The sequence below is a fragment of the Cyrtonyx montezumae genome, unplaced genomic scaffold, assembly GCF_038088225.1.
Source record: "Cyrtonyx montezumae isolate F1298 unplaced genomic scaffold, pur_monq_1.0 scaffold_17, whole genome shotgun sequence".
Taxonomy (NCBI): Eukaryota; Metazoa; Chordata; class Aves; order Galliformes; family Odontophoridae; genus Cyrtonyx; species Cyrtonyx montezumae.
Genome location: NW_027071903.1, coordinates 14,864,559 through 14,881,438, shown reverse-complemented (window position 1 = coordinate 14,881,438; position 16,880 = coordinate 14,864,559). Strand labels below are relative to the sequence as shown.

The following is a 16,880-nucleotide window of genomic DNA, read 5'->3' as shown; positions in this document are numbered from 1 at the left end:
TCAAAGGTTTCTGTATTGCTGGAAAAAAAAAATACACAAAAATCTTAATGTTTACCTGATGCTGTTTTTTTTTTTTTCAGGGTTTGATCAATTTGTCTAATAAAGGTTATTTTCTTTATATGAATCTTGGTGGTGTGGTATGGTGATTTCAGTCTGCCAGGGAGCAGCCCTGCCTTGGGGAGCACAGCTGGCCCCCACACACCCAGGTACACTCTCTAGGGGCTGAAACACTGCTTTCTTCCCAGGGTGGGGGATGGGAGTGGGGAAAAAAAAGCTCAGATGTGTTCTCATCCTGTTGCAGCAGGAGAGAGGGGCTGCACAACAAGGTTTTATTAACGTTCTGTGAACTTACATTCCCAAGGTGAAGACGGATCGAGCGAGCCCTCTGTATCAGCAGCTGGAGGCAGCGGCTGTGTTTCCACGCCAGGGGCAGTGTGAACTGGAGAAGCACAGAACCAGGTGGTGTTAGGCCCCTCCATGACTGCAGAACCACCAGAAGCCATCTGCCCGCTTCTTTTGTGGGCAGTGTCATAAACAAGCAGCACACTCCTACATTTTCATCGTGGCAGGAGCCAATCTGTGCTGTAAAGCCCCTGCCTTATTTGATTCTTTAGCAAACAGCCGGGAAGAGTAACTGGTTCAGGGGGAAAGCCAAGAAGCCCTACAGCATCACCTGGTGGCCAGTGCTACTTACTTCCACCCACTTCAGAAGCTGCTCACGGACATTCCTGTCCCCTCTGAAGTATTCTATGCTCAGTAGATCTCCTACAAACTCCTTGGCTGTGATCTGCTGGGTCTAAAACACAGAACACAGCGTGGTCATACCAATAGGCAATTGAGAACAGCTCCATCACTCCTTGAGTTTCAGTGCCCTGATTCCCCAGCAGAGCCTGAGGAGGTTGGGAAGGTACAGCTCTACTCTCTGCACTCGGACCTACCCACAGCATGTTCACGAGGATCATCACCTTGGCCGTGACTTCCTTGGATCCTTCCGCCTGATGGAGTCCAGGATGACATCAGTCAGGAAGAAGTGGCACTTCCTGGCGTAGAAATCTCCTCGTGGGAGAGAGTAAAGCAAAGGAAAACAGTGTCTGCAAGAAACAGGTCAACAAAACCATCAGGAAAAAAAAAAAGGATGTGGTCCCAGCATGGCACATTTCAATCATCCAACTGCTGGCTTCTTTGATGCCTGTCCTTCCCAAGGAGTCCTGCAGCCAGCTTTCAAATCTGAGCTCAGTGTCAGCATTTGCCTGAACGATTACAGATGTCAGGCCATTGATCTCGGGCTTGCTTTATGTTCTTCTGTTTTTCCCCCTGGTCATAGAGGTACAGTAGCAGCACCCTACAGCTATTTTCACCTCCTAACCTTGCGGTAGTGCCCAAGGCTTTGACTTCTCCAGCTGGATGCTGCCCAGCAGAGTGCTATAAACACTCTCTTTGTTCCATGTATGGCAGCCATCGCTGCCTATCACTGGAGGATGTTCAACTTTCAGAACCACTCCCACGTTTCTGTGAGCTTCCCAAAGAGCTCGAGTTTGTTGGCTGTCCCTTGGTCCTGTGAGTCGGTACAGGTTGAACTCTGTAGCAAAGCCTGTGTAGCAGTAGTGGATAAAGACATTTGTTCTCTTGTAAGCGTGACCACAAAATCATCTTCTTATTAAAGTTCTGCTCTTTTTTGGTCTTTGCCAGGAAGAGTGAAGCACCAGTGGACAGAAAATGGCAAACTGGACATCAGATCCATTAGAGCCTTTAGCACAACATTACAGCTCTCCTCTCCTTCCCTCTTCCACGGGGAAAAGGAGCCATTCCACACAGCTTAACAAAACCCAAGCACCTTTTAGGCCTGGATTCTTACAAGGGTTATGAAAGAGGATTTTTTTTTTAATAGGAAAAAAAAAGTTCTCATCTGCCTCGCACTGCTATGGAAATAAAACCAGATCACTGTGGGTGCTCCTTGCTTTGCCAGCACTTCTATGCAAACTTACCACCTGTCCTAGGGGTGGGCTCCATCTGCAAGCTCTTGTCTCTTCCTTCACCAGGAAAACTTCCTATGAGCAGGAGGACAAGGAAAGGGATGAGACCAGCAGCAGGACCTAAGTATCTCATGTATATAGAACTGATTCAGTTAATTACTCCCCTTGTTTTTGCAAACAACAGTCACAGAGCGATCATTTACCTTCTGCTGGTTCCCTGTTTATGTTCTTTGTGCTTTTTCCCACTGGCAGAGTAGTTTTGATGGTGCTGAACTGATGCATTCCAGTGCTTGGACTACCTGGCAAACTGTGTTTGGACACATCTTGCTTCAGCTGCTGTTCTTCAGCCCCAAATTTGGGCTCATTTTCTTGAATAGCAAGGCTCATTTTCCCAGGAGGACAAGCAGTAGGAGCTTTGACACCTCTGTCCTCCTCAGGAGCACCATGTTGAGGTACACTGCCCGTGATACAGCCATCAGATTCCTTCACACGCTTAAAATCCCATCTCTTGGAGTTCAGCATGCCCCCTTCATTTACCAGGGGAAGTAATTTCAGGATGTAAATGGATGAGGCTCTATTTTCTGCTTGTTTTGCTAAACCTCTTCTCATCCCTCTCTTCCTTGGAGAGCTTTCCAAACGCGTGCTGGACTTCACCGTGCTGGGTGAGGCTTTATCATACCCTCCAGCAGTGTTTCTTCGCTTGGTGCCCCTGGCTCGTGGCACCGCTCTGAGAGGCTTTGCCTTCTCTCCATTGCTGTCTTGTCTCCCCTTCAGATCTTTTATGTTAATCCACATATCGATGTAGCATTCACTGCAACCCACAGCTGCGTGTGAATGCACCTAAAGCACAGCGAAGGACTGTTATTTCTGTGTGGAGGGAAGTACAAGTCTTCCCTTTCCTACCAAGAGGCCTATTTTACTCGCTGTAATACAAACCTTTAAGAACCAAGTTCTTCATCTCTGGAAATGCTTTCTCACTCCTAAGGCAGCTGTGCCTTAGCCTTGCCCTGCCAATCCAGCTCTGTTTGCACCACTGAGTGCTCATCAAAGCGTTGTATGGCAGTGCCTTCTGAAAGCCCAATCTTACCTCTCCGGGAGCTTTGCTGAACTCACACTCCTTGTTCCAAGGCGCTCTACACAGAAAGACATCTCCATTCCTCAGTTCCTTGGTTTGGATCCATAACCTAGATAATAGATTTATGATGGTTATATGACTCCTCCCTGCAAAGAGGGGCTGTGAGAGCTTTCACTCGCCTGGGGCTCTGTGTGTATCCCTTTCATTTTTATCACAACTGGGGAAGGAAAGGAGCTCACAATTAGCACTAGTGCGTAACGTGAAGATAGCAAAGGCCCGGGAGCCCTCATTGCTCACCAGCACTGAGAGTGTCTGAACTGTGATGCTACTGATACACAGGTGCTAAAAGTGATCTTTCCGTTCCAGCAGCCACAAAACTTTGAGCAGTGGATGTATGTGAGCCGTGCTGATCAACCCAGGCTGACTTGGGGTTTGTTTTTCACTCTTTTGGGGGAAGGAAAGCTATTCACATCCAGGCCAATCATCTGCATGCATGGAATCAAAACCAACTTTTAAGCCTCCTTAGGAAAGTGAGCGCCTGCTGGTGATTGCCTGAGCTACACGTGAGCTTTTGAAAAGGTGAAATAATTCAGGCAGCACAGAGTGGCTGCTTCTCTCTGCCTCCCAGTGAGCTGCCTACAGATATAAAAGGTGTAGCCTTTGAGAAGGCTGCACATCCAGCTGGCTGATGGACCTAGCAAGGAGCTCTAGGAACCCATCTGGCTCCCTAAAGAGCACAGGAAATAAAGCGTTCACAAATGGGTTTTGCAGAGTCACAGATTTTATAATGCCAGAGCAAACCCTCTGGAGGGCCTCCAGAAACCAGCAGGGCTTTGGCAAAGCCAGGGCTGAGCCCATTCAGTCCTGCATCCCTGTACAATGGTTTCCTGAAGGAGTTGTAGTATTTTTCCTGTCTGGACTCATTTTCTCAGTTCTTGGAGAGCTGGCTGAGGGCTCTTCTATTACTGTTTCCGTATCCAAATAACTAATGGGGAAAAAACACGGCCCAAAAGATAAGGGAAGCACTCATCCTGCAGGGGCTGTATCTCAGAAGGCAGTGACAAAGCTGCTGTCATTTCAGAGGACAGCTACTTCTAGCCCAGATGAAAGGATGCTATACTGGAGAAAAAAAGTAAAAAAAGAAAGAAGAAATATTGGACGTACCTGTACGCATGGCAGCGATGAAGTGCCTCTAAAAGGGACGGGATCGGGTACTCCTCTGCTTCCTGACAGAACAGAGGCCATTCTCTGCAAGGTGTAAATTAACAGTAAAATCGTTGGATAAACAATTTTATCAACTACCTCATCCAGTGATACATCAGTTCTGGAAGCTTAAGCAGACTGCACAAAATGAAAGATGCGCTCACAGCAGTGACGATAACCTTGTGGTCAAAAACCCTATCATTTTGAATAGCTGGAAAGTGCCCAAACTGACCTTTTGCATTAGATGTTTCAGATCTAATATCCCAACAACGAGCAAAAAAAGTCTGATTCTACTGAAAGCAATTGAAATCTTAGCATTAACTACCACTGACTTCTATGCTATTGCCCCTCTCCTGGTTAAGTGAAAATACGTCCTCCTTTTTTCCTTCTCCCATTAACTGTGGGTATGAAAGACACGGACTTGGTTTTGAGAAGTGAGATTCCTGCTCTGCGATGTGATCCTTATGTTAAAAATTCACTCTGGCATTTTCCATAGGGAATCCCATAATGAACATTCACAGGTTTGAAGAAACTCTTCACTCTCAGAAACGCTCCTAGAACGTGATTCCCTCCACTACCAACGTGTTGGCATTTCAGTTGGCCCTATCCCGCGTGCTGCCCTTCCAGCAGTTCCCAGGCATGGTTTTGCTGACAAAGGACAGGAGGAGGGGAGCCTGCACCCCGGGGAGGTGAAGGCAGGTCACTAGCAGAAATGCAGTGACCAGAAACGTTCCCAGTCGTATTTGTTTGCTTGCACTGATAGAGCTGTGGTGCCTGATGTCTGGCTTCCTGTGTGCCTTTGATGTCAGCCATGAAAGTAAACATGGATTAACGCAGCCACCAGTGTAATGTTTCTGTTGACTTGGGGAAAAGAATGAAAATATATACAACAGCTAACTGAGCTAAAATTGACTGCATCAGCTGGTGAGCTCAAAGGCCCTGATCTGAACTGGAGAGAGCCTGCCAACTAGAGCCAAAAAAAGACTTCAAAGACTGAAGAAGCCAGGAGATCTTCTGCTGTCACACTCACGCAGACCTTCATTGCTGGAAGCAAAGAAATGTTGTGGGCAACGGTGGGAGAAGCACCAGTCCCAGAGGGAATGCTACTAGAGGCCAAGGCACCAAGTGGGCTGTGCTGCCCAACCTCATGGGCAAGGGAAGCATGCTGTGGGAACATCCTTAGGAGATGGATGTTTAAGCCATCACAATTTCTGTTGTTTCATAAATGTGAGAGACCTCACAGAGTGGCATGCCTATGGAGGAAGAGTGCTCCCTTCTGCTTCTGTTCCTGCTTTCCTATACCACTGCAGTTTTGGAAAGAGATTTTTCAGCATTAAAACAGAGATACCGGTAGAGGGTGCAGATGAAATATTTTTCAGTTGAACTAAATCAGACTTCGCTGTCCCTGACATCAAAATATATATAATGTAAACCAACCAGACAACAAACAAACAAACAAAAAACAGAACAAAAATCCTGAAGAACAATTCAACATTTCCCATCAATAAAAACATTTTTCTTTTTGCTAAGAGTGTGCAAAGCGCCCAAATCTGTGGTCTTGGCCACAGGACAAGCACTGCTATGCCTCTCATTAAAATGAAGGTATGCTCATCTCACAATAGTCTCCAAATGCCAACAGTTTGTTTTTAGAGAGACTGTTTGCTTCAGGACCGAAAACAGAGTTCTTCATTCTTTTGGATGGTATCTCTAAGAAAATTAGAAGCCAGATGCCCGTGCTTGTCTCCCCTACAACCAGCTGATATAACAGAAACCCATGAATTCACTCTTACTTAAATTCTGCAGGCAAAAACAATTTCCCAAGCCTTAGAAAGTTGAGAGCGTGTCGAAACATCTGCCCATCTCCATGGATTAGAAGACTTTGCCCATAAGTGATCCAACTGACTTTCTTGTCATTTGACAGCAGCTCTGGGTACTACAGAAATAAAAAGATGTTAAGACAGTAGAAAGAACATCGTTTCAAATGAGGAAGATGTCTCTTCCCATGTGAAAGCAATTTTTCGACTACCAAATGTAGGAGAGAAATCCTAGATCACGTATTAATCTTGTTGAGCTCTGGAGAAAGTCTTGGAGGAAGCCTTTCCCACAGCCACATCTGTTTCAGAGGGAACCAAACAGTTTGCTCACATGAGCTCTGATCGATCCAGCAAAGCAAAGCACATTAAGTGTTTGCACCTCGTTATCAGTATGTCTATAACTCCACATTTATTTAACACAACTTTATAGGGGATTTTCTTTAACTCACTATTTCATTTATCAGTGAATGAACGGAGCCATTTCCATCACATCTGCTGATCTTATTACCCAATGTCTTCTTAGCCCAGAAAGTACTTTCTTAAGAAGTCCAAAATTTGTTTGCCTCGGGTACCTGAATATATTCCACTTGATAGGAATACATCTAACATTCAGGGCAAAACCATCCAGATGATTCCTATTATTAGAAATTGAGCTTACTTGCTTTAGAACTATAGATTCTGCCTTGGGAAGGGTCACGTTAAGCCAGCACGATGGGTTATCTGTACCTTCAGTAAAGTCTGTAAGTACGTTTCGTACCAGTCACTTCCTACCTAAACTTTCACAATCTGATGCAGTGTGCATACTGACACTTCTGCTGTCCAGTCTGCATCTGGAAATGGAGTAGGAAATGGAAAGGAGACAATTAGGATCCTACCAGCTGAAGCATGGGGCAGAGAAAAGGATCATTTGTTAATCGCATTCAGGCAAAACTGCTCATTGTACTTTACAACAGAAGAAAAACTGAGACTTACTGTAATCTCTGCTCTCTGGTGACACCTGTTGCTTCAAATAGCATTTTAAAGCATCTTTCATCGGCTCACAGGGGAAGTCCTCTTTGTCCAAGTAAGCGCAGAGCTCTTGGATTTCGGTGGCATTCTCAGTGAGGGGAAGTTGCCAAGTTCCCAACCAGCTCCTATCCAAAAGGAGGAGTCACGTTTTTGTTAATCTTTGTATTTCTGCGTTACACATACTGCTTATTTTTTAATGAGTACAAGGCAGTAAATATAAATTCACCTTAAAAAGAAACTCTTTATTTGTTATTGTTTGGCCTCCTGAGCTTTACTCGGAAATTCCCATATCTTTAGTTATTATCGCTTTTTAAATCAAGAGCCGGAATCCAGCCCACGGGGGAGCCCCGATCCCAGGACCGTCCCGATAGGCTCCCAGCAGATCCCAGTCCCCGAGTGCCTGGCGTGCTGGAAGAGGACCCCGCCGCCCCGGGTCGCTGCCCACCAGGAGCTGTCCGAGTGCTGAATCGGGGGAGTGCTGCAGCAGCCCCAGCGCGTACCGCTCCGCTGCTCCGCCTGACGACCGAGGGCACGAGGGCTTCGTTACCGAAATGTGCTGCTCGTTGCTGGGGTAGGGGGGAACGGGCTGCGGGGTGCCCTGAGCGCGGCCCTTCAGTGTTTAAGGAGGACAGGCACTTCAGAAGGGGATGCTGTGGCTGGACAAGGGGAGATGGGTTCTAACTGAAAGGGGAGATTGAGGTTGGACGATGTTTTTTCACGCTCAGGAGGGTGAGATACGCGCTGCCCAGAGAGGTGGTGCTGCCCCGGCCCTGCAGACAGCCGGGGTCAGGGAACGGGGCTCTGAGCACTGACGGAGCTGTGGGTGCTCACTGCAGGGACTGCGAGCAGATGGCCCTTAAGGTCCCTTCCAACTCAAACCATTCTATGATTCTACAACTACCCAGCAGATCGAGCATTCATGCAAATGAGTTAACACAACTGCACGGAGAGAGTGGTGAGCTGCTGGCACCGGCTGCCCAGGAAGGCTGTGGGTACTCTGTGCCTGAAGGTGTACAAGACCAGGTTGGATGGAGCCCTGGACAGCATGGTCTGGGGCAGATCTGGAGGTTGGTGGCCCTGCCTGGGGCAGGGGGCTTGAACTTGCTAATCCTTGGGGTTCCTTTCAATGGTTCCCAAGCCATTCTATGATTCTTAGCTCAAAGTTGACTGTGTTAATACATTTCAAATAGACAATTTCACAAGAGAATATTAAATGCAACGCACGTAAGCAAATATATAGTGGTGACAGAAAGACAGGTTTGAGGTTGGAGGGGAACTTCTGGAGGTCACCCACTCCAGCAGGACCAACCTGAGCAGTGTGCCCAGGAACCCAAATGATTTCTGAATTTCTACGAGGAGAGAGACTCCACAGCCCCTCAGTGCTCTGCCAGCATATATGAAGCTTTACCTGCATTAAAGGTGTCAGCTGCAGAACTGATGCTTGCTCGTGCAATAAATCCAATTCGGCGCAGCTGAAAGAGGATAACTTTGAAGTCTGCACGTAATAATGAAGGTGCCTAAATACAAAACCATCTTGGTCAATAAACAGTCTTAGATTTTCAGACCAGTCTTGTGCAGAAGCTTCTTTCCACTACAGAGAGTCAGGAAATTGAGCGACTTTACTTCTGGGAAATGAGAAATACCATCCACCGACATTAAAATTAATCAACTCTTCTTCTGCAGATTCAGTAGTGCTCTCCGGTTCCTTCAGACAGAAGGGGAAAGCACGTCAGGAGGAACAGTGAACCTGTCAATTCTGAACCAACATGCCATTTCATTTCAAAGCTCTGTTGGACTTGACATTTCCCATTGGTAATTCCAGCCTTAAAGATTCCATAAGTTGCACCAGAGGAGGTTCAGGTGGGATATCAGGAGCAATTTATTCTCATAGAGAGCAGTGAGGCACTGGCACAGCTGCCCTGGGGGGTGGGGGACTCACTGTCCCTGGGGGTGGTCAAGAAGAGAGTGGATGTAGCAGCCTAGAGGAGGCAGAGGTGTGGGCTGATGGTTGGAATAGGTGGTTTTGGTGGTCTTTCCGACCTTCGTGGTTCCACGATGTTATTTTCTGTTCTGAGGTAGCATCCATAAGATACATTTTGAAGTACGGGGCTAATGACCTAGAGCATCACATCCCTATATACACTCCTCCGTGTGCAGCTATGGTCACAAGTGGTGAAAGGTCGCTGAAATGAGCAGTGTGAGGGTTTCACCCAACCCAGTGTCGTGCCAAGACAGTAACAAATCACAAACACGCACTATGTGCCCTCCCACGCAACAGGAAAAGAATCGTAGCATCACTGAGGTGGGAAAATCCACCAAGATCACCTACTCCAACCGTCAGCCCATGCACGTGGCTGCTCTAGGCCATGTCCCTCGGAGCCACATCCCCACGGCTCTGACACCTCCAGGTGATGCCCCGTGTCCCTAGGCAGCTGTGACAGTTCCTCACCATTCTTTGGGAGCAGAAATCGTTCCCAGTATCCCACCTGAACCCCGTCAGGGCATCAGCCCTCACCCTATCACCATCACCTGGGCACGGAGCTCCCCTCCCCACCCAACCCCCACTCCTTTCACACGGATAAGACCCACAGCCAGTTTCTGTCTTGCCCTGCCCCCAAAGAGACAGCATTTGTGTTAGCAATGGAGAATGCAGTTCTTGGGGGAGGGAGACGATGTGTGAAACTGTGAGGTCCTTTCCCCTGCTAGAAAGGCTGCAGGAAGGGAGTCAGAAGGAACTCGGCAAGAGGACGGGGGAACAAATTACTGTTAATGAAGGTGAGAGCTGAGCTGCAGCAGCACGCAGCGAGCTTGCCCGGCCCCTCTGCTCCCTCCCACCGCTCCGCAGCAGAGCAGGGCATCTCTCCCACTGAAACACCACGACGTGGGGCTGCCCAGTGCAACCCTGCGAGGGGTTGGGGGATCCGGACCCAAACCCACCCTCCTTTCCCCCCGGGCCGGGCTGAGAGCAGCGCTGCTCTGCCCTACCATGGCGGCAGTCCATTGCTGCCCTGGGGGGAGCAGAACAGGGAGCCAAGCAGAACATCTTCCGTATCTAATTCTGATGATGGCATCAGTGGCAAAACTGGAACTTTTCATTGTGCTCATTAATACCGTGAGGTTTTGACAGTGAGAATGTTCCAGTGAAGGCCGACTTGTGCTGGAGGAGGCTGGATGGCTGCTGTTGTGCTCTCCAGCTTGGTCAGTTTGAAGCTGTTCTTGGTTTAAAAGCTCTGCTGCCAAAGGGAGTCAGTGTTTGGAGAGTCCCTATGGGCAGTCTGTGCTATGAGCAGGGCTGGTGGGATTCTGCTTTCTTACTCCTGTCCCAGGTTGGGAGGAGAACGTGAGAAATCATACGCAGTCACATATAATAAATGCATACAGGGCACCCATGAGAGGCTTCACTTCTTAATCACACACTGTTACGAAGATGTTTTTGTGCATTTTACTTCTAAAGTCTGTGGTCAGACATTAACTTTGGGACTTTTCTAAGAAAAACACACACCTCTACGGAGCAGAATGACAGAGTCATGATCCCAGATCCCTGGAGGCATTTGGATTTGATTGATGTTGAAATTAGTGAGACGTTGGCCTCTGGGAGAGATATTCCCCTCTGTATTTTTGGATATATGCCCTAGTGTTTTCCTCTGTGAAGGCCTGGTGTCAATAGGCAAACCATTTGTATTATGTCATTCCCTTTGTGGAGGACTCAAGGGTACAACATCTGAGAGTGCTTGCCTGCTTCTCTCTTTCCCACAGATCTTCTGTTTCCAGTGGTTCTTCTGCTTTGCCTGCTGGCTTCAATGGCACAGCATCATTCCCAGCTCAAAGGTCAGCAGAGAGCCCTCAGCCCCCAGTGGTGAGACCTGCAGCAGCGTGCTGGGGAGCTGGCACCTCACCCAGCTGGATGGGATACAAGCAAAGAGGAGCTCTGCATTCGTATCTGGTGGACACTCACCTGACAGCTGGGTGCAGCTCCTCAACCTTAGCTAGAAGTGATCCTGGAGTCCAAAGGACTCAGCTTCAGGATGCTGAACAACTCGATGGAATGGATGCTGCTCTGGTAGGTGATTTTAGTTCTCTTTCTTTGTCAACACGCTAATGGAAATTCAATCAGAAGATAACCTTATTGTGAACTTCTTAATGGGCACAGCTTCCTTGTGACAATGAAATCGAGAAGGGATTAATCACCTGATTTAATTACCAAGAGAAAAGATGTCTTCCAATAGGATTTCCATCTAACATGTGCTGGATGCTCCTTGTGTGTGGAAGCAGTGGGATGACTCCTGTGGGAGCTATCCCATTTGTGGCACCTGGAATTAAGAGCAGCTCCTTAACACCTGACTTGCACCGAGGCGTTGGTTCCCATTGCTCTCCACTATCTTCAGCTCAGCAGAACTTTGAGACTCACCTGTTTGGTTTGCACGTATCTCCAGTTTGGTGAACTGGTATCTCATGGCAAGGCCCTTGTTTGGAAATCTCTGCAGTTGGGCCTTTGGGATTGCCCTTGTTCTTTCTGAGATGGTGGTGAAGCCCTGCCACGTTTCCCCTTTGAGTCTGGGCTGAGCAGGGGTGCAAAGCACACTGCAATCCTCCCGTCCTTAGCAGAGCATTTCAGAAGCCTTTCTGTTTCCCCTCAAAGACACTGGGGTCAACCAACTCCTTCCCATTCATCCTGTTTTTAATTACTCTGCCAGCAGCATCGCTCTGGATCCTTCCCAGGCCTCTCCCTCATCTCAAGCAGTGTTTATTTATCAGCATCTGTGCTGGCCAGCCGGCTGCCACAGAGAGGAGCTGTTTGGCTGCATTCTGCTTCCCAGGAAAACAGGCACACCGACGCTCATCAGCCTCCCTCTGCAGCCTTCTTTCTGCTGGGTTTTGTCTCCCGTCCAGCCCTGAAGTGCTGTGGCTCTGCCCGCTCTGCAGCAAACCTTCAAGCAGCAGTTCTTGCTGTCCATCCCCCGTGCACAGCCAAGCTGCTGCAATACTGCATTTCCCAGATGTCGCACGTGCACTTCAGCTGCAGTTTTGTTTTATTTGACGTGATCTTTCTGCAGGTTGTCACAGTCCAGGCTGGTCCCCTGCTCCCTTTCTCAGGCTGTGGGATGTACCAGCTCCAAGCTGTCTCTTGATCCAACGGAATACCGTTCTCTTCCTTCTCTGTGCGTCGTGCTCCAGCACATGGGGTGAGCAAATGAGGTGCCTGAGTGCTTTGAGCTGTCAGTGCTTAATGGGAGTTCAAAATCTACGTGGCCCACCTGGAGGAGAGAGCCAGCTCAGCCAGCTGTGACGTTCACCACGTGGAGCTCCTCGTTGTTCTCAAAGCTCTGGTTCAAGAAAGCAAGTAAACCTAGATTTGGGAAGCAGAGAGATGGAGCTCGGCAGCTTTCTCTTCAGTTGGTAATTCACCTCAGCGTGCTGGCTTCTCCCAGGAGATTCAGGGCCACCAGACTGCATGACTTTCCCAAGACCAGCAGCTGAATCTGCAGCAGTAACATCGGGCAGGAGCACGGCAGGCTTCCCCCTGCTGTAATCTGCAGCCCCGTGCTCCCAGAGCTGAAACACATCACGCGTGGCTAGCAATGCAGGTACTGCAAGGAGATGTTTACATCCAAAGCAAAAAACTGCTTCCAATTAGTTCTTACAAAAAGAAAAAAGCCAACCCCAAACCACCAGCCGTAGTAATAAATATCCATAGTAACGTTTCTGTTTAGCTTTGTTTTCTGACATCAGCCAGGCGCCCTGCCAGGATGCCTGAATATCTCTTTGTGCTTCGTGTGCTGCTGTTTGTTTAAGGTTGTTTCTGCACACGTATGCATGAATGCTTTGGAAGTGGCTTTGTTGGTGGGTTGCGTTTGGTTTTTTTTATCCTTTAGGTGTGTGTACCGAATAAATACCCCAAAGCAGTGACAGAAAAGTTTGCTTAAATTCGTGCTCAGTGTCCTTTATCACTTTTCAGATGGATCACCCAGCACTGCTTCTAGGAACCTGCCAGGCATGCACAGAGCTACAGATGTGTTTCGTTTCTCTTAACGCCCATCTGATCCCGCAGCCCTGGGGGATGTCGGTTGCTTTTGTCTCATCACAAGTGGGATATCTGTTGCAGCAGCCAGATGGAGGGCTAGGGGATGGCTGTGCCTCAGTTTCCCTGTCTGTCCAAGTCCTCAGCTGAACTGGCAGAGGTGCAAGCCTTCATCTCCGTTTGTCCAGCACTCGTCAGCAGCCGGTGTGCGTGGTGCCAGCTGCTCTGTAATCAGAGATCCCCTCACCAGTTTGATGAGTGAGTGGATTTAAGTGTCTGCTCTGACGTGCCATGCAGCAGAGGATGTGTTGTGGCCAGCTGTGCAGCCCTGAGCTATGCACACGAGGAGCCACGGCCTCTGTGTGGCTCAGTGCCCCTGGTCTCCCCGAGCAGCCCTTGCTGCTGGCAGCATCCTTGCTGCAGCACTTGTGGAAGTTTAGTCCCAGAGATGTGCCTGAAGCAGGTTCAGCCTGGAGCTTGCAACAAAGGGGTGATGTTGTTAGTAGAAACGGATCCTGTTATACACAGGTTGTACCGCTGGTACTAGGAATTGTTTGGTTTTCTAATGAATTTCTTTAATTACATGTCAGATTGATGAGTGGGACACCGGGAGTATCCTGGCTGCAATGAAACTGCTTCTTTAGGGAAAGCATCGCAGGTCAAAACGAGACACTCTTGCAATGGCAGTCCCCTGTGGGATCCAGCTGTGTTAGCACGCGGTGTGAACGCAGCTTGGATGGGTGCAGGGAGTTATTAATCGCTGCGATTCAGCTGTGCACGAAATCTTCAGATGAGTCATGGCTGTAGTTTAAGCTGGAGAGGTTTAAGTACAGACTTCTTCAGAATACGTATGTATTCACACGTGGCTTTGAATAAACAGCAGTCAGTACACTTGTTTTGGAGCAATCTTTCACATCACGGCGTGTTTGTGCTTGGATGCATGCCTGCTGTCTGCATCTTCCTCTGCGGCGATCTCAGCCAGGTCGTTGGTGCCCACGAACAGCTCCTGCTGCACAAAGCCAGCACTCACACTGCTCCCAGGACCACCCGTCCTCCCAAAAAGGGGCAGCAGTCATCAGCTCCCAGCCCTGCTGCAAAGAGCTGAGTCCCTGCAGCTCCGCGCAGTGCTTCGCTTCAGAGCAATTAAGCAATTGTCCTCTGTAAGGGGAACAGAACGGACGTGGAAATTGGGTTGTCCTCTGAAATCTCCTGCTGGGGAATCTAATCTTTGCACTGGTCCATTTCTCAGCATCTTCCCGCTCCTGTCTTCCTTCCCCTGCCTTCTTCTGCCCCACTTATTGGATTAACCCGAGGTGGGGATGGCTCCCACTAATAACGTTCTCTCTGAGATCGTGTCGTGCTGGGAAGAAAGTCACTGAGTTAATTCAGTTTGCTCCTAAGTGGTACTGAATCAATGTGAGTATGTGGCTGGCACTGAAGCATTGCTTGGGAGATCCGTGTCCACACCAAGCTGACCAAAGCACTCATCCCACGTTATAACAGGCCCTCATCTCAGGCACACGAGTCGCAGTCAAAGCGTGAAGCCCTCCCTTTTCTGCCCTTCCCCAGGGAGGCCATCCGTGGCAGAGAAATGGATTGCACTGTGGAAATGTAAGGTCATGTTTTGGTACTGTCCCACCTGGCTAGCAGCTCCTTCCATCAGTGTGGGACTGCAGCTTAAACTTTAACCCTTTCTCTTCCTGCATGAGCTCTGTTCAAACAAGGGAAATGGAAATGCTCAGAGCTGTTTTCGTGCTGCACAGCCCCACCACCTCTGCTTTGCAGTTCATCAGAGCAGCTCACGATCTTTCCAGGACAGAGCTGGCATTCCCACAGGGCTTCACCCCACGCCAGGAGCCCGGAAGAGGGAGAGGGAGCAGTGCACTTCTTGCTGCCAGACACTGATAATTTCTCTTGGCCTCGGTTTCTGATTTATTTATGTGAACTTAACGACACCCGAGCGAGGAGCCCAGGAAGGCATCAGATCAAACACAGGCTGACTTCATCGGGCTAAAAACAGCCTCAAGCTTCCCATCATCAGCCACGTTACCCACTGGATCCGTGCTTACCAGAGGGACCTGCTGTACGCTGCAGTAAAGGAGGTCACTCCCTTGCACCCATTAATGATGCTCCTCTTCAGTGAATGGCCGCAGAGGTTTCATTGCTTCCCTTGGAAGTGGTCAAAGCATCCAGTGTCCAAAGTTAGCATGATGTGTTTGCCTTCAGAGAGGACGATCTTGCCTTTCCTGATCTTTCAGGGTGTTGTCCCTGGAGGAGCTCAGGGACCATGGAGATGTGGCACTGTGGGACGTGGTCATTGGGTTTGGTGGGGTTGGACTGGAGGATCTCAGAGGTCTCCAACTGTGACAGTTCTGTGATTCACACTTTGAATTATATCTGAATGTGTCTGAAACCACAGTTTTTCATTGTCTCGAGCCCCATTGAAGTGGGGAAGTTCACTCACCCCCATCCTACTGAGGCCCTTTCCTATGGAAGCTGCAGAGCTGGGGTGCTCAGAAGGACCTCGTAACCCAGGGACCTGCTTTCTGCCAGGGAGAGACTTGGATCTGTTTGAGCACAGGAAGGGAAAGTGCCAAGAACAAGCTTGCATGAAGAGAAGATAAATTAATGAGAATCAAGACTGCTGGTGTCAGCAGGTACAGAACTACTGGTACCAATGGGCAGGAACTGGAGGACTCTATGATCCTTATGGGTCACTTCCAACTCGGGTTATTCTTTGGTTCTGTGTCTCCGTGTATCCTTCCTCATGTTCCTGCTGTTCTGAAGACTTTACCCTCTCTTTGCTTCCTTCCTCAACCACCAGCGAGTCCTCCTGGTTTCCTTTGGATGACAGTGACAGTCTGTGGGTTTGCTCTTGCCATCTCATATTCTCTCCCGAGCCAAGGGAAAGGAACACATGGAAAGGGAAAAAAGGCTGTGGGGCTGCAAGCTTAGTGCTGGGACCTCGATAAATGCAAGTGACATAAATGTTGGCTGAGACACCTTCTGCCTGCTGGCTCCTCTGCTGCTAGGGAGTTACACGCTGGCTGCAAAGTGGCTTTCTGGTGCTGCTGTGGAGCCAGCCTTGGAGCAAATGCTTGGCCAGAGCCAATTCATTAGTGGGGGAAGCAGCTGCAAGCCCTTCGTTTAGGCTCTGTCACTTCACGCCGCTGAAGGCAGCCCTGCTGATAATGTTTCGAGCTCTCTGCTGCCCCAGCAGCCTGTGGCACTGCTTCAGGTTTCATCGGTCAGCCTGATCCTGGTGGCCCCAGCAGTTTTGCACCCACCCAGTCACCCTGGTCTCTGTGTCTCCTGGAGGAAACCGTGCAAAAAACCACACTGAAGTCCAGATGAGATAGAGCCATAGAATCGTTAAGGTTGGAGAAGACCACTATGATCATCTAGTCCAGCCACTGATCCTCCACTTAGCTACCACCTCTTTGCTGTAGGAGGCCATGGGGTTGCTCCGGTGCGCCTTGCCCTTGGTAGGTCCTTGGTGGCCATTCCCTTCACCTCCGTGTCCTTCATGTGCCCAGAAATATCTCCCACCACCTTCTTTGGGTCTGAATGAAAGGCTGCTCTCCAGGTCCTCCTCCTTACCCTATCTAAAGTGGGATGCAACATTTGCCTCTTGCATCGCTGGCTTCAGCCATGCATCGTGATGCATCTATAATGCAGACCACAGCTGCAGCTTTCATATGCATTTTTCTAAAGGGCCCTGACTGCCTCCTGTGGGGTTGGGGGGGGTACACTCGGACACAGCTCTCCCAGCACGTTGCTGCACTCAG

The 16,880-nt window shown here is 49.1% G+C and overlaps 1 protein-coding gene across 1 annotated transcript; it reads right to left on the bottom strand.

The window, feature by feature from the left end:
• Window positions 1-11,527, bottom strand: KCTD19 (potassium channel tetramerization domain containing 19). Its single transcript, XM_065734210.1, is given in 18 exon segments — window positions 1-18; window positions 353-439; window positions 695-796; window positions 939-982; window positions 985-1,053; window positions 1,056-1,091; window positions 1,367-1,555; window positions 1,986-2,048; window positions 2,177-2,813; window positions 3,061-3,157; window positions 4,213-4,296; window positions 6,042-6,184; window positions 6,792-6,895; window positions 7,038-7,198; window positions 7,474-7,506; window positions 7,508-7,683; window positions 10,059-10,081; window positions 11,482-11,527. Coding segments are annotated over 18 exon segments (2,112 nt in total).
• Between the last annotated feature and the right edge of the window lie 5,353 nt (window positions 11,528-16,880).